The sequence below is a fragment of the Sceloporus occidentalis genome, unplaced genomic scaffold (assembly GCF_023333645.1).
Source record: "Sceloporus occidentalis isolate IW3139 unplaced genomic scaffold, rSceOcc1.0.p SCAF_3, whole genome shotgun sequence".
Classification (NCBI taxonomy): domain Eukaryota; kingdom Metazoa; phylum Chordata; class Lepidosauria; order Squamata; family Phrynosomatidae; genus Sceloporus; species Sceloporus occidentalis.
In genome coordinates this window covers 163,661,404-163,688,477 of record NW_028316983.1, presented here as the reverse complement: position 1 = coordinate 163,688,477, position 27,074 = coordinate 163,661,404, and the positions used below count along the sequence as shown (strand labels likewise).

Here is a 27,074-nt window from a genome sequence, read left to right as displayed (position 1 = left end):
AAATCTTTGTTTGTATGACATTTCCAAAATTACTACAGAAGATGAATCTAAAATATAAAATGTCACATTTGGCATGCAAAACTATCAAAATAAATTTCAGTATAAAATTCATAGAGGCGTTTAATTTAGAATGTGTTTAATAACTCAGTCTGCCTGCATCAGTAATCCTGCCTTGAGGTTTTAGAAAGATTGTCTTATTTATTCATTCACATGATGTTAATTTTCATATATATATATATATATATATATATATATATATATATATATATGCATGATTCCAGTGCCAAAATATTAAGGTTAAATCTTCATTGTTAATTAAGATTTTTCTAATTTAAATGAAAATAATTGTCATTCAGATTAGTTTGTTAAGTATGGTGTGTGTTGAGGAAAACAAAAACAAAAGAGGTTTAACTACTTCAAGTGTTTACTTAACTGCTTAATTTAACTCCATGAGCTTTCTATCTATATGGAAATATGCTGTCTTTTCCATTATAAATCCAAGGTAGGATGTATTTTTTTTTAAAAAGAGAGAGATTATTGGTCACTACAGGGGTAGATCATAAAAATTTTGGAATACTTTGTCAAGGAAAACACATTAAAATAATTTGATGTGTAGTCTGGGATGCAATTTTAAATAACCTTCTCTCATAATGGAAATGGATATATAAGAAGAAAAATAATTTAAATTACTACAGAAGTAAATTAGGAAGACAGTGCGTGCACTGCAATATTACACGCCCAGTTTTTGTATTCTACAAAGAAACAACATGAAATCCATGAGAAATTCCATGTTATTATAGGGTCTTACTATAGTCTCAAGTGGTTAGCATTTGTTTCTTCTAAAGTTTCAAGCCCTCCAAATTACAGCAGTATGCCCTGTTGTTAGGCAAGAAAGGGGCTCTACACACCAGCACTTTGTGCCAACCTATAGGTGTGGTGAGGGCTGAGTGTCCAGATGCTCTCAGCCCTCATCGTACTGGCCAGGCATCAACTTGGTGCGTGCCTATTTACACAGCGCACACCATGATGATGCTCGTCGTGTGCAGCGCCAAAATGGCGCTGCACACAAGGGGCATCATCATGGCACATGCGCATGCCTATGGCACCCCTTCCGGGATGCAATAGACCCCACCAAGAAGCGGGTTCTTTTTGGTCCCTCTGGAGACCGTGGTGTGTGGTTGCTGCACCTCCTTCTTGGGCAAAAACAAGCGGCATTTAGCCACCCATCTGCACACCCCCAAAGTGTGCTATGATGTTGGTTTTATTTCAAGGAGGACTCCTGAATAGAACTTCTGAAATCATTGTTTGGATGTAGACAGCAACTAAATGTGACTAAATACACTGAGGCTCAGTCCAGGCAGAGTAGGACTTCTGTTATATCCTACTGTGTGTTTAATGTACTTGTGTCTTGTTTTTAATCCAGTTGTGAGTTGTGTTGGTTTCCAATTTGAGGAAAAGGCAGAATAGAAAACAAAGAAATAATGCCATCATTGTATAACTCCCCTTTTTGAATACACATGTTTACTGTTTCCAACCAGGAGTGCAGTTTTCTTTTTTCTCCTCATTAGCACCCTTTCTTCCCTTAGATCAACTGGTCTAAAAAGTCCCAACCCATTCAAATCCAACTTAAATGCATACGGGGTATTAAAGACAAAGTGCCTCAAGGCAGCTACATTCTCAAGGTTTCCATCCGTGGACAAGTTGGTGGTGAGCTGCTTTCCTGGTCCAAAGTGGAAGGTCAACAGTGGGCTGGTACCTCACTACCAGTCAGACATAATGGCAACTTCTACGATGTAGAGATCTGTTTTGACCAAAGCGTCCACACAGTAAGTGACATTTCTTCAGTAGGCTCTCATACCTTCTAGCATTTCACAGACAAAAATTGGTACACATGTGGCAAAGCAACATCAGAATGTGGTCATGATGGCAAAAATAATCAATGAGATAGAACACATTAGTTGGGAGAGGTTGCAACAGTTTGTTTTTGCCTGAGCCTGACCCTACTGAGAAGGGCATAATTCCACTTTTACCTCTCTCTTCCCCCTGCTCAGTTAATGGAGTGCAAACTATTTTTGCCCTTTGAGCTCATTTTGCAGAGGGTGAAGAGAAGAAGTGGAAGGAGGAAAGAAAAAGTGGGACATTTTAAGAGCAGTTGAAAAAGTGGTATAACAGAAGATCAAATCTGGATAGTTGGAGAGTATATGCTCTCTCTGCTTAATAGTTTAAATACACAAAGGCCTGTTACAGACTGCAAAAATGAAACTGCTTCGGGTCTCTTTGGAGGTATGCTATTTAAATGATGCATGGGTCCTAAGAGTCTGGAGGTTGCGCCAAAGCCACACTCCATTCCTAAGCACTGGAGGGCAGCTTTGGTGCAGCTTCTGGATTCTTAGGATGCATGCATCATTTAAACAGCATACCTCCAAAGAGACCGGAAGCAGCTTTATTTTGGCAGTCTGTAGCAGGCCAAAGTGATTCCCACACTCTGTCTGTCTGTCTGAAATATGTTCCTATGTGATAATAATCTATTTAATATTTTAAGATGTGGGTGAAAGTTCAGAAATAACTAATTAATTGGCTTATTCAGTTGATTACTTGCTAGATTTTAGATTTCCTGATTAGCGCTGAAGTTAATCTTATACTTTAACAAGTTGATTACTTTTAGAACATTAGATTCATTATGGCAGATGGCCCTTTCTGTGACAGATTCAATAAAAAAGGAAGGCCTAAGGAGAAAGACTGTTAGGATTAGAGGAAATGTATCTCATGCTAAACTACTTTCTTTATCATAGTTTTTTTAGGAGTAGGGAAAGAAATAAAGAGAGTTCTGGAAACTTAGCAGGGGAATGGGTGAGAGGCATTTGATAAGCTGGGACTGAGGAGTCATTGAGGAAGAATGGAAAGGGGTTTTAATGGAATGGAGTGATGTGTTTGCTTAGTACTCAGGCAGCCACGGTCTTTACCAAATATCAAGACCTTTAGGTTTGGAAGACTGATACTCCTCCCCAACTATTGACCTGTACAGTATTTTTGACAGGTAGAGAGGTGGTTAACTCTCTTTAGTTGTCCTCACTATTTATTTCATTCTGGTTTTAACTAAACCTGATTTAACTAAACCCATGCTCCACCCAGGTGTACTCAGAATTAATCTCAGTGAACCCCCTTTGTAATCCTTTAATGTCTTTATTATTCCTCACACAGTGCTTTGTGCTTGGATAATTAACTAGAAAGTTTTTTCACCCACATTTTCTTCTCTTTTGGATTCTGTCTTTCTTTTTCTCATGCTCTAACCACCCCATTCATTCTGGCCTTCACCTACCCTTTCTTCAGTGGATCTCACACTCTGAGAAGTTTGGTAGGATTGGCACTGGGAGCCACAAGATACAACTAGTTATATTTAGATATTCTCATCCCTGCCTGTATTTAAAAAAAACCAAACAAACCCCAAAACCTTACTTAGGAGTATTCTTGCTGAGTTAAATGAAAACAACACATGCTCTAACACTAATCTTTACAAAACATGAGTTTTATAGGAAACTGGGAATCCTGTGAATCTAGCTGAAATCAAGACTTTCCTTATTAACATTTAAGATCACTCCTTATTATTCTTCAAGAAGCAATATGTTTCAAGGGGAGCTGAATAGTGTACATAATAGTGAGAGTGCCAAAGAACAGAAATAAAAGAACAGAGATGCAGATTAGCAAGAAAACTGATGTGGTAAGGTGAGGTTCCATACTTTTTTGTTGTTGTATGCCTTCAAGTTGTTTCTTATTTATGGCAACCCAAAGATGAATCTATCATGGGGTTTTCTGGGGCTGAGAATGTGTGATGTTACCCATTTATGGCAACCCAAAGATGACTCTATCATGGGGTTTTCTAGGGCTGAGAATGTGTGATGTTACCCGTTGGATTTCCATGGCCAATCAGGGAAGCAAACTCTGATCTCCAGAGTCATAGCTCAGATTTCTACAACACATCGACTCCCCAGAGTTTAGAACAGCTTTTTCCAAATTGACAGTTTCCAGATGTGTTGAATTCTTACCATTCCCAAGCAACAAACATATTATGGACTTTGTAGTCCCCTAGGAGGGTAAACAGGTTGGAGGAAGACAACATTATAAGGAAAAGAAGAGCCTTCTTGAAGGTGCCAGTAATAAAATGTAACTTTAGAGTCAACAATAACAATCTCCTTGCCATTCCTTATAAAAAACCATATCCAACCCTGGAAAATTATGTTTTAATAATAAATTGACCAATGATAGCTCAATAAAATGTTTTCAGTTGTTAGGGTTGGTAGTAATAATTTTTCTCTCAATATCTAACATTCAACACCATCAAATGAATTTTCAAAGTTAACATTCAAGCTCCAGTGCAGGCTCTCTTTCCTTCTTTCACCCCCTAAAATGCAACCTAATTCACTCATTTTAAAATTGCCAAATGTATGGTATGCTATATCACAGAGCATTGTCAGCCAAGTTTAGATTCCTCCCCCCCTCATGTTCCTTATCTATGCAGCTTGTCAGCTATGTAATTTGATTTGGGCAAAGTAGCTTTAAAATAATAAATGAACAAGTGGGTGTATATGAACACATGAATGCCCAAATCCTTGTCTGAGTTTTGAGCTTCATTGACCCCCATTTGCTAAAAAAGCAGAATTTAAATTATTTTGGAATATACCCAAGTACACTTGAGGCTCTGTTTTGAGACTGAGGCACATTTATTTTGTTTCTTAACCATGCCACGTGGGGCAAGATTGTTGTGTGTCATTTACAACAGCAGCCAGGCAAATGTCAGCAACTGGTTGAATCATTTGATCTGGAATAAATTTGTCTGATAAGCACAAGCTGCTTTGCAGCTGAATGATTTTGACTCATGTATGTGTGTGTGTTGGTCACAGCCTTGTGTGATGGTTGTGCTATTTAAAGTCATATGTATAGGTTTATTGAATCACCATTGTGTACTAAATATCCAAACAATGACAATTGGCAGTTGGTGAGAGGGTATTTTTGATGGAGCTTTCAAGCTTACAATTATTACTTTTTGGTTTGAGACTGTGTTTATATTAGGACATGGAGACATTACTTTCTTGCACTATAACTCTCAGAAGCCCATGGCCATAATAGTAAGGAGCCATACCTGTGGTACCTGTAGTACAAAAGTAACTTTCCCTAGATCTGATTTGAATGCACATCAGAATAGGTAGCTAGACCTTTGGCCACCACCCATATGCTCCAGGATTTAAGTCCCAACCTGGACTGCTGGTAAGTTTATGACTCTCCACTGGTTGAGTTGTATTGTCCTAAATTCTGTGAAGGCAGTATGGTAAGTAGAAATGGTAATCTGGAAGCACCAAGCTGGGGGAAGAGCATATGATATGAGTGAAGATCCAGAATAGCATTCCTGTTAGGAAGTAGTTTCCTGCACTGGCTGTTACTGTGCATCTGAGGAAGTAGACTAAATCCACAAGGTTATGCTACACTTTTTTTCTCACAGTTAGTCTGAAAGGTGCTACAAAGAGTCCTTTGCATACTGTTGCCACTACTAGCAAAGAGGAAAATTTGTATTGGAAAGTTCTAGCAGGAATGGGGTCAGAAGGGGCTGATGAGTAGCTGATGGAGGTTGCAAGGACAGATGAGGAATAGGAGGTCATCACCCTGGAACTGAGGAGAAAAATGGAGAAAGACAGTAGAAAGGATTATACCTGGATAAATGAATCATACTGAAAATTCTCATTTCTTGGCTGCAGTCTGGCTTGGATTAGATAATAGCAGTTTCATCTCTTAGTTTGTCTCTTCCTTTTTGCTCTGGTTGGACTACAGCTCCCATCATTAGCCCAGGACTTTGTTTCATGTGTGCATAAAGCAGATTCAAGGAGAGATCACTTGCTTTAATTTTTGTAAGGTGCTTTGAATCCCAGTGCTGAGAAGAAGATATAAGGACAATTACTACAACTACTGCTACAGCTGTACTACTGTTGTTATTACTACTACTTGGTAGCTAGACTTGAATGTCTGCCTTTCCCCTCTGGCTGGATTCTAACAACCAACACACCTGTGACTATAGCTTGAGGTTTGGGGATTTTGGCATGTGCCTACACAAAAAGATTGAGGGAGAGAGACTGGGGAAACAGCTGCTAAGAGTCTTATTTTAATTTCTAATCAGGGGAATATTTACTCTGTATATGTGTATGTATACATGTATGTGTTTGAAGAACATGCTGTGCAAAACTATTCAATGGTTAATCTATGTGTGTGTATGTATACATGTATGTGTTTGAACAACATGCTGTGCAAAACTGTTCAATAGTTAATCTAAGATATTTAATAGCTTCACCGGAATCCACACCTTGTGACATCATGGGGTTGTCTCTCTATGAGGGTCATTATGAGGGACACCCCCAAGTAACATCATCATGGAGGTTGTCCCTAGTTCTCAGGCTTGGCTGCAAATCTCAAGGCCTGGGATAAGCAAGACCTGGCAATGCTAAGTAAGAAGGGCACCTATGCATTTATGGATTCCATTGGATTCAGGTTTAAAATGGATGCAGACAGGTGCCAAGCAGGTTTTGGACCCTGTTCATACCTGCTCAGCATGTATTTGAATTGGGCCTATACAGAGGAAATGTACACACTTGTGGCACTCATACTTCATGGTAACTGCATTTGTCTAATTTACCTCTGTTTAATGCTAAAGGTTAAGTGAAATATTGCCCACTTGCATGTGCCGTTCCAATAAATACTATGGGAAAGAGGATGGCACACTGGACAGCTAGGCTCCCCTCCTATTGTGTGAATGAGCTTTTCGTACCTCTGACTCATATTTAAAAAGAATCTTTATTTCTGCATAGCCTGCTGTGACCAAGTTTTCTTTCAATGCTTTGGGGCTGTATTTTCACCTTGTAAACATCCAAAGACCCCTTGGTCCTTGACGCTTGCTCAACTTCTACCCTTAATACACTTTCCTTTAAATAAATTAAGGTTGGAGTCTCCAGTGTCCCCCTCCTATACGTGTTTTATCTTGGTAGTGTGTTGTCTGTGAAATTATCCACATTAGCTTTATTTACAAGCATGTGTTAAGACATATCTTTTCAGAAAGGTTTCACAGATCATATGGTTACTGTGCTTCAATAGTTACAAGTTATTTTTTATTCAGTTCCCCCACTAAACTCTTTTAAAAGTAAACTGTTTCTTTAAACTTCTCTTTTACTTTTAAAACTGCTTCCTTCTTTAACAGAAGGATGAATTCTGCTGAAGTACACTGGCCTGAATTCTAACTGTCCACTCTTAGATCTTAACTAATTCTTATACTATCACACTCTTCTCTGACTGGCTCATCTCCTTTTATATTCATTCTTCCTATAGCATCCCCTCCTTTATAGCCAGCCTGAACCACACCTGGGGTAGACCACCTGGAGAGATACTGATTATCATACTACACTGTTATAGCACTGCTATTCTACTTTTATTGCTCTGGCTGCCTCCTGTTGCATTCTTGGATTTGCAGTTTAGGAAGGGGCATTTAGAATATTCAACCAGAGAGCTCTTAGGCCTTGCTGAACTACAAACTCCAGAATGCAACAGGAGACAGCCAGAGCAGTTAAAGTGGGATTGCAATGCTTTAAGAGCATAGCGTGATAATCTGTTATATAGAACCAGATAGTTATCTTTCACCACTAAGTTTGAAAGAATAACCTTTTAATCACCTGCCGCTTAGATGCCCTGCAAGCAGTTTCCACAAGCCTTTGTGTTGCTTGGAACAACTATGGAAGACATGTTCTAGGAAGTTACAGAAGGTAACAGTGTACCATGAGATGAAAATTAAATCACCTTAAATGGGCAGCATTTAAAATCCTTCCACCTCAAGTTTCACACTCCATTTTAAAAGCCTCTTCCACTTGGGACCCTTTTTCTTCTTGTCCCTACCTCACCACAAATGCCTCCAGCTATGAAATTGATTGCTTTTTAGTAAGCATTAGTAATGTTGGGAGGTGCAATCCAGAGACATTTGCAGGCCACATGATTCTCACCCCTTTTCAAAAGGCTTGCATACATGGTGCTGGGGATTTCTTGTGGGCCATTCACACTACATTATAAATCGATTTGCAAACCAGTTTAAAAGGGGGTCATTCACACTTGAATCGGTTTGCAAACTGGTTTAAACATGAGTTGTTCACACTTGATTTGGTTTTTTCCTATCCGATTTGGGGTGGGCCTGTGTCAAATCCTCCTTAGCACAGGTTTTCAGATAGCGAGTTTTCCCCTGTTTCTTTTCCAAAAACCCAGGTTTTATCAGGGTGCCACCAATGGGAACTTGCTCCTGATCAGATTTGGACCTTACTGAAGGGAGGGTTCAATGGGCAGAGGGATGGAACATGCTATCCCATCTACAGAGTGGCAAGCACCATTTTTATGGTCGCGCTTAGTTGCCGGCTCTGAGTGTTTTCAAACTTCCCGCTGCTGTGCCCTTTAAACAACTGCTCAGCTGTTTTCCTTTTCTGCTCTTTCCACCCAAAAATGCAATTGCCAGATTTTCAGGCTTTGCCAACACCAGAGGAAGGGGGGGGTCTTCTGGGAACACACACACACACACACACACACACACTATATATATATATATATATATATATATATATATATATATATATTATTTGACAGACTGTGCAATCTGTTCTGTTTGCATGGCTTCTATACAGGGTGATTTGTTCTCTGAGTGTTAATTCATTCCTGCTCCTGGCTACCACATCACTATGCTGGTTTGTGTTCCCCAATGATGCCATTGCAAGGAGGAGTGGGTGGGCAGAGAGAGGGATGGGGAAAACAGGAGGAATGAGAAAAGAGTGAAGGAAGGAGAGATGGAGGAGCCTTCACCAGCCAGCCTTGGTGCCCTCCACCCCTGCCAGGGGCTTGGAGGAAATCTGATGCTCCCACCGTTGCCAGCTCTGTGGGGTTGGGAGTCTTCTCTTCCTCCTCTTCTTCTTCCCAAAGGAGGAGATTAAAGTGAGAGAGAGAGAGAGAGAGAGAGAGAGAGCACAACCAGCAGCAGCCAGGTCGTGCCCACCCCTTTCTTTTTGCCTAATGTTCAGTGCTGTTTTCACTTCCTTGTGTCTCTCACACAACCCTCCCCACATTTCTACCACAGGGCCCCCAAAATACACACTCACGCATTCACACACACACACCCTGTCACTTGTTTATTTGACATGGGAGCCTCCCCCAGACAGATGCACCCACATTGTTTCAGCCCACAACCTCAGGCAACCCCCTGGGTGGGCAGAGGTGACAGCTCAGGGTTGTGGTGCCCGAGGGTTTCCTTGGCTAGAGTGGGCTTCTCCTCCTCCTTCCCCCCCCCCCAGATGCTGTCACCACCAAGGAAGACTAAGGCACCGCAAAATGGAGGATATGCCCAAATAAAAACTAAAAGCATTCATAGAAAAATAAAATGCATGCTTTTCAGTCAGGCTCCCAAGGGAGGGCATTTGGACATTTTTCCTGGACAGGAGGATGAAATGGAGGATAGCTCCTGGAAAAGGCGAATGCTCTGGTCACCCTGTCCTCATCTCAGAGTGACAGGATAGATGTTGTCCCCACTGGGGAGGAGGGGGATGCAGCACTGCAAAAAGGGCAATGGAGGACATGCCTCAATAAAAGCTCATATAAATATAGAACACGTCCTTCTTAGTCCTGCTCAAAATGGAGGACAGAAACAGCAGAGTGATAGGGTAGCCAGGGGGAGGAAGCAATAAACACTTGGATGACAAGCATGACAATGGAAGTGGAATGATGTAGATGTGCATCGTTTGATTGGCAAGGGGGAAAAAGACCAGAACATGATGGAATGTGATGAATATGGAAGATCCACTTTGAGTCGTTACTTTGATCAGTGTGAACTTTGAGAGGGTTAAATTGTGCTGGAGAGATTGGATTGGGGTAAACATAGTGGGAACTTCAATTCATGTCAGATTTGGTATTGCATTTTTCAATGCATTATCGAATCTACCCTGATCTACCCGGCACAAAACACTAGTATGAATGGGCCCTTGATTGATGTCTGCCTTGGATCGGATAACCACAGCTATTTTTCATGGCTAATTTTTCCTTTTGCTCTGATTGGACTACAACTACCACTGATATTCAAATTTGGAAAACATACATTAGAGCGCTGATGCGAAAGAGATAATTGTGAGCTATAGTTTGAATCCAAGTAGGTAGTTATGTTTGAACCTTCAAAAAGTAGTTCTGCGGAACAAATTGGTGTGTACGAGGTTTTTTTTCTTTTTCTTTGAGAGAAGTTTTTCAGGAAGCTCAGAAAGCAGGATATATGAAATGCAATGCTGAATTCTTGGGATGTATTACAAGAGAAAATACCAGACGGTTAGCAGGAAGAGTAGAATTTTGTTTTCCTTGGCTATAAAGCAGAGATTGAGGCACAATATCAATAAAGTACAAAATAAACATTCATGCCTGATGTTGAAAGACAGCACACTGGTAACTAATACATTTGAGATATTATTCCAGAATACTACTTCCTTCCAATAATAACAACTTAATGTTGACAAAGTTAGTGTCAGCATGGGTTACCTGCTGCATACAGAAAGTGCTGGTCATGTAAGCTAGAGTTGCCTTGGGGCTAGTTTGACTTGAACGTCTGACCTTTCCCCTGAAATATTTTTTATTCATTAATCAGTGTTCTTTGCCCAAGTCCATTGGCTTCATTTTCCTCCTTCCCTCTCATTGCCCTCTTGTTTAGTTTGCCCAGTTCTCTCAAGCCACCACTATTAGGCAAGAGCAGGAAATTTCATTTTGATGGTTACTTTCCTGTGTATAATCCTACAAAGATATGAGGGATGTCTATCTTTAAAGTATGATGTTGAATGGGTTCATGCTGCAGTATAAAATATACGTGGGGCTAGGAATTTAGAGAGTAAGAAATGCTAAGCAAATATGTGGAAAGCTTGACAAGATTCCCTCAAAGCAACCAATACAAAACCTGAACCTTTTGTGACATTTCAGGAGGAATTTGGATTTCTGAAGTACGCCTCCAAAAACTTGCTCCATTTTCCAAAACTTTACCAGTAAGGAGAACATGAAGTTAAGGAGCGGTGAAAAGGGGCAAGGAGTTGAGCGACTGATAGAGGTCTACTTTCTAATAATAGGCAATAGTTTAATGAAAGGACCTAAATACCGTAAAGGCACCCGATCCCATCTGACCTTGGAAGCTAAGCAGGGTCAGCTCTGGTTAGTACATGGAAGGGAGACCACCAACAAATGCCAGGTGCTGTAGGCTATATTTCAGAGGAAGGAACTGGCAAAACCACCTCTGAGTATTATTCCTTGCCTAAAAAAACCACAAGGAGAGTTGAAGGCAAATACACAATTTAACATAACAGTCCATTTGCAGTGCTTGTTGAAAGGAACCTGAATTTTCTGTCTTACCCCAGCTGGAACTTTTGAAGAGCGAGGGAGGGTCCCCCCCCCCCCCCCCCGATTTCTTATATTTCTAACCAATACTCATTCTTCCATCTAATTCTTACTTCCTAGTCCTTTCCCTTAAACTCCTTTTTTTTTCTTCCAGTCCATTTATTTGCACCTCCTTTTGAAGTTAAATTCTATTTAATATTGCTGTTTTTGGATAGTTTGGTTTGTTAGAATTTAGGCATTAGAAGATTTTAATGTTTAAAATGTAATAGTTATACATATTCTTAAAAGTTCAGCATTTCTTCTTAGAAAATAGATGTACAATTTTAAAAACACAGAATAAATCCAAATCCAAAACAGTAATAAAACACAATAGTGTTGGTATACTATTTATTTGATCAGTGTGGTGATAGCACATTGTTTTAATGTACATTATCATGCCAGTTTAGTAATAATAATAATTATTATTATTATTATATTTATTTATATTCCACTTAATCTCAGGGAATCCAAGTGGATTACAGCAGTAAAATAACATATTTTGTATTTAGCTTCTGTATTTTATTATATTTAATAGTATTTTTCCTTAATAATAATACATGGTTGGATTACATACATGCACACACACACACACAGGCATACCGTAGAAGCAGAGAGCTTTGAAATGTGGTCTCTACTTTGAAAAACTACAGTCTGTACAGAGTCTTGACCATTTCATGTTCCCATAAAGTTCACAGATGCTGATGGGAAGAGATTAATATATGTTTAGATTTTTAAAGAGTATATCACCAGAGTTAATATTTATGTGCTTGTGTGGCCAGGTAGCAATGCTGAAAGTCTAGCTAGGTACCATTTTCCTTTTCTTTAGGCAAATCCAAGGAGAATAAAACAGCAACTTTTCAAACATGACATTTAATCCATGCATGTAAATCAAAGTGTGGGAGGAATCTATTATTCATTATTCAAAGGGCACCATATTTTTATTATACTGAAAATGAAACCCAAATGCTGTGAAAAATTTAGTGGTTTCTCTTGAAGTTTCAAGACACTTATCATCCAGTCGTTGAGGTGATGTTGGCACTCATTTTAAATTATAGCCACCAAAATAATAAGCTTAAAGTTTCTGGCCTAGGAAGGAAATGGAGAGCAGCATGACCAATTTCACTGCAAAAGGTAAATTTGTTTTTAATGTAAGGCTTCCCAAATCCATATTACAGACCAATTCATTGGTAGTATGAGAAATATAGTTCATATCCTTGTCATTATTAGTCACACCCACATTTTTCCCTGTAGTACTTTCTGAAAGCTACATATATCAGAAACTGATTAACATGACCTAAGGTATTAATTCTTAAAAATATGATGAGCCCAACATTTCCCGTGCCTCTTTTTCTCTATGTCAGCATCTGACTAGGAGCTAAGATGCTTTTATTAGCAATACAATGCAGTATTAGTAGTTAGGCTGGAGGGGGAAAAGTGTTGTTTTTACTGTTATGATTCCTGCACTAAGCTCCATTACAGCTTTAAGATGTGGGTGTAGGAAAGTTTACTACAGGTTAAACTAAGTATTTGAAAAGCTATGAAAAAAAAGATCAATTATAATAAAGAATCATATGGTGCCAGGATAAGTATCAAAGTGAGAACACTTGCAATTTTATTTATTTTATTTCTTTATCTCATCTTCCTTCTGTGCAATCTCTGTACTCATAAATGAGCCCTATAGAGTCCAATGAAACCTTTCCCTTTGCAATGTGTGCAGGATGGCAGCCTTAAGATTTCTTTTGCGCTGAATAATATCATTTGTGATTGGGATCAGTAGCAGCTTGCTTGCTTATTTATTTACTTATGTTATTTAATGGGAATTTTATTTTTAACAGAGAGTACTAACAGACTGGAGTGTGTATATATATATATATATATATATATATATATATATATATATGGAAGCAGAATATTTATTTCTCTCCATGATTTAGTTGTACCACTTACTGTCTACAACATTTTCAGCCATTCCCAATTTCAAAAGCCTGCTAGTAAATGTCTCAGTATACTTTGTATTTTGTATTCAAATTATTTTCTCACTTCTGTTGCCCTCACTTGCCCTTGGTGATGTCATATAGTAGTTAAATCAGATTGGTTAGATATTTTCTGATATGATTATTGGTATCATTTCCCTTGAGTCACACACATTAACCCTTAAAAACAAATGAAGACACACACTAAGCAGTGGAATAATACAGTCTAAAAGCTTTAAATATTATTATTATTATTATTATTATTATTATTATTATTATTATTATTGGTATTTCTTTCCCACCTCCTCTCAAGGTGGAGTACAACACATTAAAATAAAAAGCTACAATTAAAAAGACAAAAATTCACAGTTAAAATACAATTAAGGTATGCATTTTTAAAAATTATGTTGCTTCTGTGGCCAAATACACCAGAAGCAGGGTCTTTATATATTTAATATCTGTTTGCTGCATGATATCTGAATCATCCATGCCACCATCCAGAAATCTATCACTAAAGAAATACAAGAATCAATTGTAGAAGTCCCAATAATGAAGGGACTGTGTGGTGGGGACTCAGTAAAAAGGATCACATATATGAACAGAACAGAAAGTTCGAGATTAATAACAACGTAAATATTTCATATGTGTGAATACCTCCCTCCTTTTTTGGCCCACAGCTTTAATTTTTCAGATATTTTAAAGTTTGCTCTCAGTCCATATTAGCATTATATTCCCCTCCAAAAAATCCACATGAAAAAATCAAATTTAAATGCAGATTTTTTAAAAAATATTTTTTCTTAAAATATATTTTCATAGTTTTAAATCCCTTTAAAGAACTTTTTAAGCTGAAGAATGTCTGTTTCCTAGTAGTATTGGTATGGTAATGGCCATGATCCTCCATGGGATATGTAAAGTCATAGCTACACTGTGTCTCTCAATCCGACCTCCTGAAACTCACCTTAAAAGTCAGGCACCTGGACTGAGCAAAGGAGCTCAACTGTGCTGGTAAGTGGAACAATGACTTGTTCAACCCTTTCCTACCAATGGGCTCTAGTACAATGAGTAGAAGCAGGGATATGATCCTGTTGCATCTCCACATTGCAGCACTGCTGGGAGGGGGCTGGATACATCATCTTTCAGTGCCCCACTTGCCAGTTCTGCAGAACCCATTCACTCAGCATCACTTTCAAAGTGACTTTTAGACTTTTAGACTGAATAAAAGTCTGGGCATCATTGCCCAGACTTTTATTCAGTCTGGGCAATGATGCCACAGTTGTAAATGTGTATCAAAACAGTTAAAAATCTTAGGTCTAGTTTATGACATCGTAACTGCCTAGCAGGACACCAGCTCTCAGTTGTTTTTTTTCCATTTCCACTCACTGATCCATGTGCACTACATATTGTGCATTTGATGAAAGATACTATTCCATATTTTTGCCAAATAAAAGTTTCTAGTCTTTAAAAGAACACAAAACCTGTTTTATCAAAGATTAGTGGTTGAGGGCTTCCTCTTAGATTTGTATTTAAATTACTATATTACAACACCTAGATTAAACTAAAATCATATGTACATTAGTATAACAAGTCATTACTTCTCATTGTGCTTTAATGGATATGAATTCTCAAATTTTGCCAGACCTCTAAGCCTTAAACATATTTCATATGTAGCTTATATTCTAGTGGGAAATAAAAATACACTTTGATCTTGTTCTTTTCCCCATTTTCCCCAATCCCACCCTATATTTCTTTTCACAGAGGCCAGGTTGCAAAGTTAGGTCCAGATACAAAAGTTCAGAAGAAACCAAGGCCAGTGATATGATGAAAATAATTTAGTCAGGGTTAAGAACAGTCATGGCAATGCTGCTACTCCCTGCTGGTCATTGAAGAGAAAAAATATTAGCAGCAGATGTGTTGAGACAATTGGCACCAGATGGAGAGGCCAAAGCACACAGGATGCAACAATTATTTTTCTGTATCTAAAAAGACAAGAGGTCATATTTGATGGTGTTCATACCCATTTCTGCTGCACTGCCTGTGAAATTATGACTAATGCTATTTTAACCATTGAACAGACCTACATGGCACTGGGCCCCATTGCTGAAAAGAGGATTTACACTTGTGTCTGAGAGCCTTTGTGACTCTCCGGAAGCCTGTGCGGCTATGTCAAACTGACATGGCAGGTATGCCATGATAGCTGTGAAGAGATTTTCAGATATACGTTGCCAAAATAGGACAAGGCAAATGGTCAAGAATTTGGTCAAAGCAGTGACAAGGAGAAAGAGTTCTCCACCATTTCCCAACAGTGGTTTCCTGACCAAAATTGCTTTTTTGCACCCATTGGAAAAGATATGGGAAGTGAAAGAAGCTCCAAGGTGTAACACTTGAACTAAGGTGGGGTACAGACTGCCCAAAAAGGGTGGTCTGCCCACACCTTGTTTTGCTGCGCAAGGAAGCTGCAGCAGACAAACTGTGCGGCTTCCTTGCGCAGCAAAAAGAACCCGCAAAAAGTGGGTTCTTCTTGCGGCGCCATTGTGACACTGCAGTGCGCCAATGGTGCACCTGTGACGTCACAGTGGCGTCACGATGTGTGGACACTAAGTGTCCGTTGCGTCAAAATGGTGGTGCCCATCTGTACAGGGCATTGCCATTTTGATGCCCTCGTCACGTGTGATGGGCAAGGGGCATCTGGAAGTGCCGCTCCTCGCACATAACAACAGCGCCCCATTGCACCCATGAGCAGAGCATCTAAGCTTCCTGGTTTCTTAGGATCAGGAGGCAGAGAGATGAAGAAACATCAGTCAGGAGAATGCTAAAGTAATTCCATCTCCCCTCTACTAGGGTTGCCATTTGTCCTGGAAAAGTGGAAAATCCCAGTTTGAAGGGTGTCTTGGCTAGCTAAGACAGTTGAAACAATAAGCCCTAGATTTCTTCTCTGTTGTAGGCTGATAGTTAGGTTAAAATGTGGCAGTGGTGATGAAGTAGGAAATCGTGCAAATAGATTGGCACTGGTGGGAGCTTCATCCTGCCCTTCAGGCTCTGGTTGCTACTGCACAGGCATAGCATTATTATTATTATTATTATTATTATTATTATTATTATTAACCTTTATTTATATAGCGCTGTAAATTTACACAGCGCTGTACATACAAATATGTATGTATATATGTAATGCTGTACATATATAGCATTGCCACCTTATTCTTCCATTCTCTCCTCCTTTCCTCTCCAACAGAAGATGAGAAAGGAGGCAAACATCCAAGCATTCAAGCATCCATGGCTTGAAAATATTCCCCCAAAATATAAATTCCAATAAGCAAAGCTTGATTTTGCCATTTTATGAAAGAGACACCAATTGACTATGCTGTTGTATTTTATGGGACTTGAGTATCCATGGATTTTGGTATCCATGGCAGGTCCTGGAAAAAACTCTAGAGGATGATAAGTGGCCACTGTATAACCATTCCTTTTACTGTATTTTCCAAATGGTTCTTATATTCCTGGCTCACACAGGACCTTTAGCATTTCTCTGTCCTCTTTAACCTTTTCAGTAAACTGTGGCTCCCCTAGTCACTCTTAATTAAACTTCCACCTTGAACTCCCTTAGTTCCAACCTTGGTACTTAAACCTCTTCCAACTCCCCCCTTCAGTAGTGTATCTCAACCACCTTGGCTCTTAAAAAAAACACCAGGATCTAATAAATCCCAAACGTTAATTCAGAGCTCTGTCCCCATCTGGTCCCTATTCAAATCCCTATCTCACCACACTTCTCTCTTCCTGCTCTTGGGAGTAGCTCCCACCTGTTCTTGGCTAAGCTTTTATTGGCTGTTGCCAGGCTCACCCTGATTCAATGTTGCTAATGCTCCAATCTACCTTTTCTCCACAGAGGTAGTTCCTCAGACATCATCCAAAATGGTAGGCGTTCATAGGTCAAAGCCAGCATCTTGAGTTCTGCCTCAAACAGACTGGAAGCCAGTGAAATTGTTCCAAGATGAGTACAATATTGGCAACTTTCTATTCTTCTTATATAACGATTCCTATGAAAGTGTTTGCCTGATCATGTGTAGGGTACATGTGTCAACCCTCTCCCAACATCTCTTTTTCATAGATGAAGTATTTGTGTCTTCAAATGAGCTAAAAAACATAACATTTCTCAAATTCAGAAAAGTTTTCATGTTCGGACTTGTTTAATATGCCCTGACCTTCTGCACTTTTGCCGAGAAGATATAGTAGAGTTCCATTTCTGGAGCTCATCTGACCTTTCAGTGGAGAGGGAACTGGAAACTGTTTGACATATTCAATTATATTATACCTTCTATCGTGAAATTGAGTTTTATAATTACTCCCTGTCTTCAAAAAATCCCAATAGACTGCTTATCTCTAATTCTTTTGTCTCTCCCTCTCTGACCAGATTCCTGGATTAGAGATAAAGTAGCTTGTGTTCTATGCAGGCTGCCATTGCTTGTTGGTGTCCTTTGATAATTGGACAACTCTGGAATCTATGAACATATGGTGCTGATTATAGTGACATTGTAATATAATTTACCTGTTGGTCTTTGGCCATTAGAAAAAAGTTTCTCATCAATTCTGTGAAGCTTGTATTTTCAGTCATCTGAGCTTTGTAACTCCATTCTCCTGAAAACCAGACAGCCTAATTCAGGTCTTCATGTAAAGCTTCTAGTGGATGATAATATTTGGGGATGGATCTTATGTACAGCCCCACATCTTTGTTCCCAGTTTATCCTCCATCTCACAGATCCTTCCTTTACATCTTGTGACACTATCTTTGAATATATTCTTATATGGATGTATTCAGTGAGTTGATTTCACCTTTGATTTCTTTTAGTTTTTATTACCTTCTTCCTCCATTGTATTGTTTTCCATTAGGTTTATAAGCTTTGAATGGAAATTTGCTTCATTTAATCTTCCTTGCTATCATATTCATTGAAGTAATAGCTATCACATCTTGTTCATTAGTGTTAGTTTGCATTTTACTGATGAAGAATATGGTCTCATAGGATGAGCTGTCTGCCTAAAAATCTTTATTTGAATGCCTGAAAAATTCATCTTTTTTGTTAATTAGGAACAATTGGACACACATTCAGTAATATTGAAATTTGATTGTATTGTTATGCTATATAGGTTTGGGATTTGGTAGTGGCTGATCTAATTGAATGGCAGATGTTCAAAAATCACATCTTTATGCGTACTGGGATTTTGTCATTTTGGGACTGTAAAAGTAATGGGCTCTGTGCAATACTCTCCTAAGTTCAACTCTTGGGAAAAACAACAAAGAAAGAAAGTAAAGATTTATCTCTCCTTTTAAAAAAAAAAAACTATGATAAACCCAAGAGCAACATGGACTTGTTGGTAGCAGATTGTATAGAAAAATTCCCAAACTGAACCTGCTAATTTGAAATATTCAAATAGATCTTGTGTTTTTTCTCTCTCTCTCTTGAGTATTTCTATGCTGAAATGTGCTGGCATATGGGGAAGTAAAATACATGACAACAAAACTAATATAAAGCAGTTGATTTTCAGAAATAGTACCAAGAGATGATTTTAGCTCAATATGTTTTAATTCAATTAAATGTAGCAGCACACAGTGCACAAAGCAAGAAGAAATTATGTGCCTTGATTCTCAGTTGCTGCACATCTTGAGGAGACTTTTGAAAGCCAATAAACTGTGCATAAAACATCCATTTGGGTTAAGGAGCATTTCAGGCCAATATATTTCAGGTTTATGTAACTACATAAGAGATGGATTGGTATGAGAAACAAAAAAGATTAAATGGAAAAGGTCCCAGCATACTGGCAGCTGAATCTCACTTCAGTTGATGTAGCTCTTATGTATTTATCTGTTGACTTATGGTGAGCCCATTAATTTCATAGGGTTTTCTTGGGCAAGGAGTACTCAGAGTTGGTTTTGCCAATTCTTTCCTCTAAAATATAGCCTACAGTACCTGGTATTCCTTGCCTATTTCCCATCAAAGTACTGACTAGGGCTGACGCTGCTTAGCTTCTGAGAAAAGACAGGATCTGGTGCCTTTAAGGTGCATAGGCTCTTTTGCTGTGGTTCTTACTTCAGTCAAAAGATTCATATTCAGGGGTGCCAAGATGGGGGGGGGGGAGATGGTGGCATTGCCCCCAATAATAATTCTGCCCCCTATGAAATTTTCTTTTATTTTCCATAGTTTTAGCACTACAGAGAGCAAGTCACTGAAAGTCATTCACCTTTATTATTATTTTTTTAAAAATCTGTGTGTGTATTACCTTAGCAATTTTGCCTACCCCTTATTTTGGATGCTTAAACTTTTTGTCTAAACGTTTAAGTTTTAATTTACTGCATGCTGGAAATTTGGGGGACTGAATGACAATTTCATGGGGGGATGATAGAATTCTTAATGTGGAGCAATTTTGCATCCACTCCTTGTCATACCCCTGCTCACACTACAAGTTTGAAAAAGCAGCATCGGTTATCCATCACAGATAAATCAGGCAACATTATTGTTGAAGTGAAACAGAAAATGTGAATTCTAAAAATGTCAATTCCCAAGTAATTTTGAATAAGACGTATGGTGCTCCCCATAGGATCATATCCAATGATTTTTTCCCCATTTATTTCCTTCCTTCCCCCCTCCCTCCCTCCCTCCCTCCCTTTTTCTTTTCAAACAGTTTTAAAATCCAATTAAAAAAACAACAATCCTGTTTTTACTCCTGATTTTTTTATAGTAATTGTATGGTGCCTTCAGCTGCAGCTGAGGGCATCAAATAAGCTTAAGAATATAAGACAGCAAATGTGGAACACATAGCTTCATCCATCAACACTTTTCTGCTGTTCTCCATCTTCCAGCATCTCTCACTTGAAGAAGAGACCCTACTCTGACTAGTACACTGGCCTGTTTTTGGGCATCTCCACTTTGAACAATCTCTGACAGCTGGGCTGTGGGAAACTACATCCTCTGACTATAATTGGGAATTACAATGCACCTGTGCCCTGTAACCAGGTAGCATCTCCGTGTCATCCTTTTTTTTCTTGGAATGTCCAGTAGTGTATAGTCTGTAGAGTTACTTTAATTTATAGACTCTTTAAAAGCCAAGCCTTGAAGGCTTTATTATGGATAGATCATGTGATAAAACTAGGGCTGTGTTTCATGGGTCAGAATACTCCAGGAGCCCCCAAAGGTGTCTTGAATTGCCTCTGTTACCTAATAATAATAATAATAATAATAATAATAATAATAATAATAATTTGTTTTATTTATATACTGCTATTCCAAAGATCATAGCGGTGAACAGCAAGTAAGCTAGTTAGCAAGTAAGCTAATTTGCCCCCAACAAGACTGGGTACTCATTTTAGCGACCTCGGAAGGATGCAAGCCTGAGTCGAGCTTGGGCCCTTCTGCTGGTCTTGAACTCGCAACCTTGTGGTTTCGAGTAAATGGCTGCAGTACAGGCATTTAACCACTGCACCACCTATTGAGCGATGCTGGGCACCTGTTTGCATGTGTGTTCTACTACGCTGCTTGCTGCCATCACTGCTGGCATAAGTCACTTCTTCTGAGGCTGAAAACAAGGCATCCAGCATCGATTACATGGCTTGGCACCACATCCTGACCTCAGAGGGAGCAACTTGTATCAGTGGCAGCAGGTGAGTGGCACAGTGAGACACATTGTAAACAGCCACTTGGTGAGTTTTAAAAATTTGGTTTAACAATAGTATACCATGGGTTCACTGGAACTGGCCATACATCATCATGGCAATTTGCACCAGAATCAAGGATTGGGCCCTATATTGTCTGAACTGTTGCTGTCAGGATGCAGGGTGGCCATGTTATTTGATCCATGAATGGGGGAGAGGACATGCAATCTGGTAGAAGTCAGTGAAGGTGGTGGGTTGGGGTTCATAGGATGTTTTCAGAGTTGTTCATAGTTTTAGGAGTCTATCACACTGCCCTTTTTCTACAGCCGGGCACTGGCTGAAACCTTTTAAACACAGATTTTATTGCATGCCTTTGTGCCAAGGCAAGAAGCATCCTGTACCTGATCTGTACTTCTGGACTTTGCAAAGAATGGGTACAGGATGCCACTCCACCACAAACATAAGCTAAATAGTTCACTGGTCTGGTGCATTGTACTGTGTAACTGATGCTTCAATTGAAGTGCATACAAGTCATTGATTTAAATCAGTGATGGAAGTGAAGCTTATGTGCTGATGCAACCCCCAGGGCCATTTCTGTGGCCCTCAGGGTCTCCCAGGAGACCCACAGGTCAAAATTATTGTTATTATTATTTTCCTTAAAATGCTCCAAAATAAAATGCAGGGGTATGATTGGCATTTCCACTATATTTGAAGCTCTCCTGGACACCTCAGGGGTAAAAATAAATGTTTGTAACTTTTTTCAAAACCTTTTCCTCCCATTCAAAAGGATGCAAAATGCATGTGAGGTGTCCAGGACCCCCCCCCCCCCAATATGATGACCCCATGTCCCTAGAGGGTGTTGGGGGGCAATTTTTTTATTTTTGCAGGAGTAGGTATGGTGGATAGTATGGCCCTCCAAGAACTCTTGGGGGAGACAAATGTGCTCCCCAGCCTTCCACAGTTGCCCATCCTTGATTCACAACCTCAGGCATCATCATCATCATCATCCATCATCATCATCGACAGCTTATTACTCCCATATATAGGAGATCCCTGAATACAAAGATAGTAAACACACATCTATACAAATCTACCCCCTTAAAAAATGAAACATTCTTGAAATTCTGTACATGCCAATTCATGTACATGACTATTATATTTTCAAAAGCTGAAATTATTATATTCTGTTTAAGAAAGCAGGGAATTATCCTTTAAACAATGGTGATTCATAGGTGTTTAACAATTCAATAGGAGCAAGCATCCTGGTATCAACAGTTTTAACAAGAAGGAAAGGTTAGGATGCTGCAGTATCACTTGCAACTATCACAATTCCTCACCATAGGCATGTTAGATAGGGATGGTGGAAGTTGTAGGCCAGAAGAACTGGAGAACCAAATATGCCTCAGCCCTGCCATGTTGGTGTGACTGTTCAATGTACACTAGATAGAATTAGGTTGAAATAACTACTTAGTCCCAAAGATTACTGTTGTAAAGTTGGTTCATTTGTTACATTTCAGTTTGAACTACCATACAGAATGATTGTGCAATAAAAGTCCATACCAGCAGCCTCAGCTCCTCTGAGGAAGAGTTGGTTAAAAATGTAATAAATAACAGTGGAAACAACTATACTGATCCTGAGGCAAGCTTAAAATAAGCCAGCTACTTCTGCTCATTTCATTCCCTACCTCATTTCAGAAATATAGCTAAATATGTTTTAAGGTAGCCCATTTGGGGGGGGGGGGGGGGGAGGAGGAAGAAAAGAGGTTACACTCTTATCTGCTGCTGAATTCAATGACAGTAGAAATGCACACTGATTTTACACAAGCTGGTCACTCCCACACACACCTGGGAACCAAGGAGCTAAATAGCTTGATTAAGGATATCTTTTGACAGTAATTTGGAAACTAATATTTTAAACTCCCCCCTGGGTTATTTATAGAAAATGGTAAATCTGGATTAAATGAAACTTGATACTGTCAGTGGTATAACAGCAGCTGCCACAAGGTTATGGCATTTTTCAGTGGAAGCTTCTGTTTCATTTTAAGCATTCACAAATCATTCATGTAAAGCATGCAGCTGCCTGGGAGTGACACTACATACACTATACAGAGAAGGCAACCTTGAAAGGCTTTCCTTCCCTTATCAGTGCTTAGTTACAATTTATGAGCTGAAGAAATACATGTTAAAATCATTTGAGTATTTGAAAATACTGCTGTGGTAACTCATGGCTATGACTGAATGCAAAAAAGACTTATAGGCTAAACTGCTCAGACACATGCAGGTCTGAAACCACAATTGGAGCAAGAGTATAGTGTCTTTGGCAGTATGTGTTGCACAGTGTGACACCTGACCTGTTGCTGCTGTGCCTCTGAAGGATTGTTAGAGGGCATCTTTTCATTGATGGGGAAAACCCATCAATAAGCTGCCAATCACACTACCATCCCATTACTCCACAGGTATGACAAGTGACAGTCTACAGCATGATTGAGCAGTCATATGGTGCCAACTTCCTCCTTACCCTCTCGCCCCTTCCCCTCATTATTTGCAGGAGACTATTTTTATTAATTTTGGAAAAAAACAAACCTTTCTTTTATTTTTCTTCTCTTTTAACTAAATTGCATTCCCATAAGTCCAGAACTGTGTTAGAATTAAAAAAAAAAAATACAAAGATAACATCTGAAACAGAATAGCTAAAACAGTATGGAGTTCAAATGTTTAAAAAGTATTACATCAGCAATCATATTAAAACACTACTTTTAATACATTAATTTTTTAAAAAATGTAAAAGATGTGAAATACTGGAAACCAAGGTTCAAATCACTACCCAGCCATGGATAGCCTTGGGAAAAATCATATTCTTTCAGCTTCAAAGGATAGCAAAGGCAAAGGCAAAAATCCCTCTAAACAACTCCTGCCAAGAAACCCCCATGATACAAGGGTTTGCCTTAGGTTTGCCATAAGTCAGAAATAGAAATGACTTAAAGACACACAGCAACATATTTTAAAGATAGTATGCCTGCTATATGTTCCTCTAACCTGGTCAGTTAAAGCTGAAGACTTGTTTAAACAGGAAGGTCTTTACCTGCCAATGGGGATAAAAAAGGAGAATTGGCACTAATCAAACCTCCCTGAGAAGGAGTTCCATGGCCTGGGAGAAGATAGTAAGAAGGCTGTCTTCTGTGTCCTTACCAAACAAGCCTGGAAGGGTGATAGGATGGAGAGAAAGCCTTTATCTGAATATTGCAAGACCTGGACAGGCTCTGAATCAGCAATAGTTAGTTACTGTTATAGTTGTTTGCTGCACTTTCCAGCTTCTCTGGAGCAATTGGGGCATGTCTACACTGGCAGTCTGGAACATTATTCCTTGGACTGGCTCCAGACTGACCATGATGGTGACCACATGCACTGGCCTGAATCCAGTGCAATGCTACATTGTTGTGCAAACAGATCAGCTGGGCCAACACCACATTGGACCTGCTGGCCCATCCCACATCTTCAGAGCCACTGCCACTTCCTCATGGGCAGGAACTTTGATTCTACAGTGGTGGCAGCTCCAAAAACAGGCCATACTTTCCCCCTCTGCTGCTCAGAACAGGAAAGGGGAACAGTGTAGCTCTTGGCATGTGGACAACTGGATTAAACCAAATCAGACCTGATCTAGCTGTCTGCATATCAAAAGAATCTCAAGTCATCCCTGTATTTCTGGGAAATACAGGGATTTAACCCCAACTTTACTTAGTTCAGAGCAAAGTTGGTTTAAGGGTAAAATTCTGTGAATCCTTCCTGGAAGTAACTGTACATCATCAGGACTGCCAGCCCTGACTTTGGGGTGGGTGTGGTATTTTTCACACAGGTAAACAAGCCCGTGTAGAAAACCCATGTAGGCAAGATAGTTGCTTTTTAGTTATTTAAAAATTAATAATGCTTTCTGTTCCCTTTAAAAAACTGTTACAAAAGACACTTTCTCATGTGCAAGTAATCATCTCAACATTTGCATTAGAGCACAACACAGCAAGATGAAGTGGTTCTGGAAAAATCTGGTCAATAAAATGTAGATTAAGTGCTACCCTTAATGGTCCTTGACCTAGAACAATTGCAGATCTGGGTTCATGGCTAAGGTGGATTTTTTTTCTTTAATTGTATTGTTAAATTTCACATAATGAAATTGAGTTTCAGTTTTAAAAAATCCTTAGGGGAAGGAGTAGTAGTGTCCTTCAATCTGTTCAAGCACATTGGAGTAGCCATTGTTTTTTTTGCTGAATGGAATAATTCAACCATGGACTTCATTCACATATGGAGAATTTTCCGAAAAGACCACAGGCAGCCTCCCCTTTCACAGAGCTTTATTTGCATATTACAGCTCCTGTGTTTTGAGGTCCTGAGTTGGTTTCAGTCCTTCGATCACATTACAAGTAAAGTTCCTTTACTAGAAGAGAGAAAAGGAGAAACAATTAACATAGGGAGATGACACAATTTGAAGCTGAAATCAAACTTCATCTTATCAATATTAATATGAAAAAAATATCTAATGCTTTCCTGGTTATACTTTTTAGAGTTTAAAAACCACTAGCCATCCAGGAATATCCATAATCATAAATATTTGCAAATAAAATTGAAACAGTATAAATTAGAAATTTTTCAAGTACTTTGGATTTAAAAGGCTGTGCCTAAGTCATAGAATATCTAATACCCTTTCTAGTTGCCCAGTAAAAGAATACTCAGGCGGGGTACAAACCGCTGCTTTGCGGCGGTCTGCCGCCGCCGCCGGTAGATCCGTGGGGGAGCCGGAGCCTTCAGACGGCGCGGCTCCCGCGCGGACCGAAAAAGAAGCTCCAAAATGGAGCTTCTTTTTCAGTCGCGTTTGTGACGTAGCGAGGCGCCAGGGGCGCACTCGCTACGTCATAAAGGCTGCGACACGTACGGACGCTCAGCGTCCGATACGTAAAGATGGCGGCGCCCATGTGGAAGGGGCGCCGCCATCTTGTACGTATAGGATACGTACTAGGGTTAGGGGGTGTGGAAGCACCGCCCCTTCCTAACCCTAGTACGTATCCTATACGTACTAAATGGCGGTATGTATCCCGCCTCAGTTCTCTTGACAGTGTCCAATCCATGAAAATATATATATAAAGTAACAATAACATAATTATATATTGTTGTTGGTGTTATTCAGTACAGCGCTCCCGCGTCATATGCGGGTGCACTTTACGCGGACTTGAGCTTACGCGCTCAAGCCGCGGGGCGTGCACGGGGTGGAAGGGGCGGCGTGTCCCATTCAATTGAATGGGTGTGTGCGCCCGTTGCGCCCCGCATGCCGCCACACTGCCGCGCCGCCATGCACGAGCCCCATTGTTTCCAATGGGGCTTGAGCATAGGTGGAATTCGCCTTACACGGAGGGATCCGGAACAGATCCCCGCATAAGGTGAGGGCCGACTGTAATTACATATTTTTATATAACCATTGGGGTTAAATCACATTGTTAGACCCATCTAATGTATACCCATACCACTGATAGCACTTCTGTAAGTGTTGACTCAACACACATCACATTCTTTCAACAGATTTATACTTGTTGGGACTAACAATTGGATCTGGCCTTTCAAGCCCTTTATATTTTATCCAAGTATTTTGGTAATTTCTTTAAAATGCTGTTGATACAGTTTTATATAACCATACTGCTGACTCTTCTTTTCAAAAGGAGGTTCCAGCCAGAAAGGATGAGAAGCCTGGAGAAATACTTTTGTTTGAGCTCTTTCTTCTTCGTGGGACCAGCACTTGCATTGACCGAGTAGTGGGCTGGGGAGCTTTCCCTTTATATAACAATAATTTTGATACAGTGGATGGAAAATTCAAATGTCCTTTTCTCAGAGGTCACTACAACTGTAAAATTGATAGGTTCCAAAAAATTGAAAATTTGATTTCTTCTGACTTGGATCACTGGCTATGCAACCTCTATTTTCAGGTTGGTGTGAAGTAACTTTAATAATCTGCATTCAGGGTGCCA

At 39.5% G+C, this 27,074-nt stretch overlaps 1 protein-coding gene across 1 annotated transcript in view; it reads left to right on the top strand.

Annotated features, from left to right (window-relative positions):
• The window catches only part of LOC149317036 (uncharacterized), a 197,839-nt gene that overhangs the window by 43,709 nt on the left and 127,056 nt on the right, over positions 1 to 27,074 (top strand). Inside the window, exons 8-9 of the mRNA XM_089518806.1 lie at positions 1,587 to 1,826; positions 26,769 to 27,032. Coding sequence (XP_089374932.1) covers positions 1,587 to 1,826; positions 26,769 to 27,032 — 504 coding nt within the window. The remainder of the gene's footprint in view (positions 1 to 1,586; positions 1,827 to 26,768; positions 27,033 to 27,074) is intronic.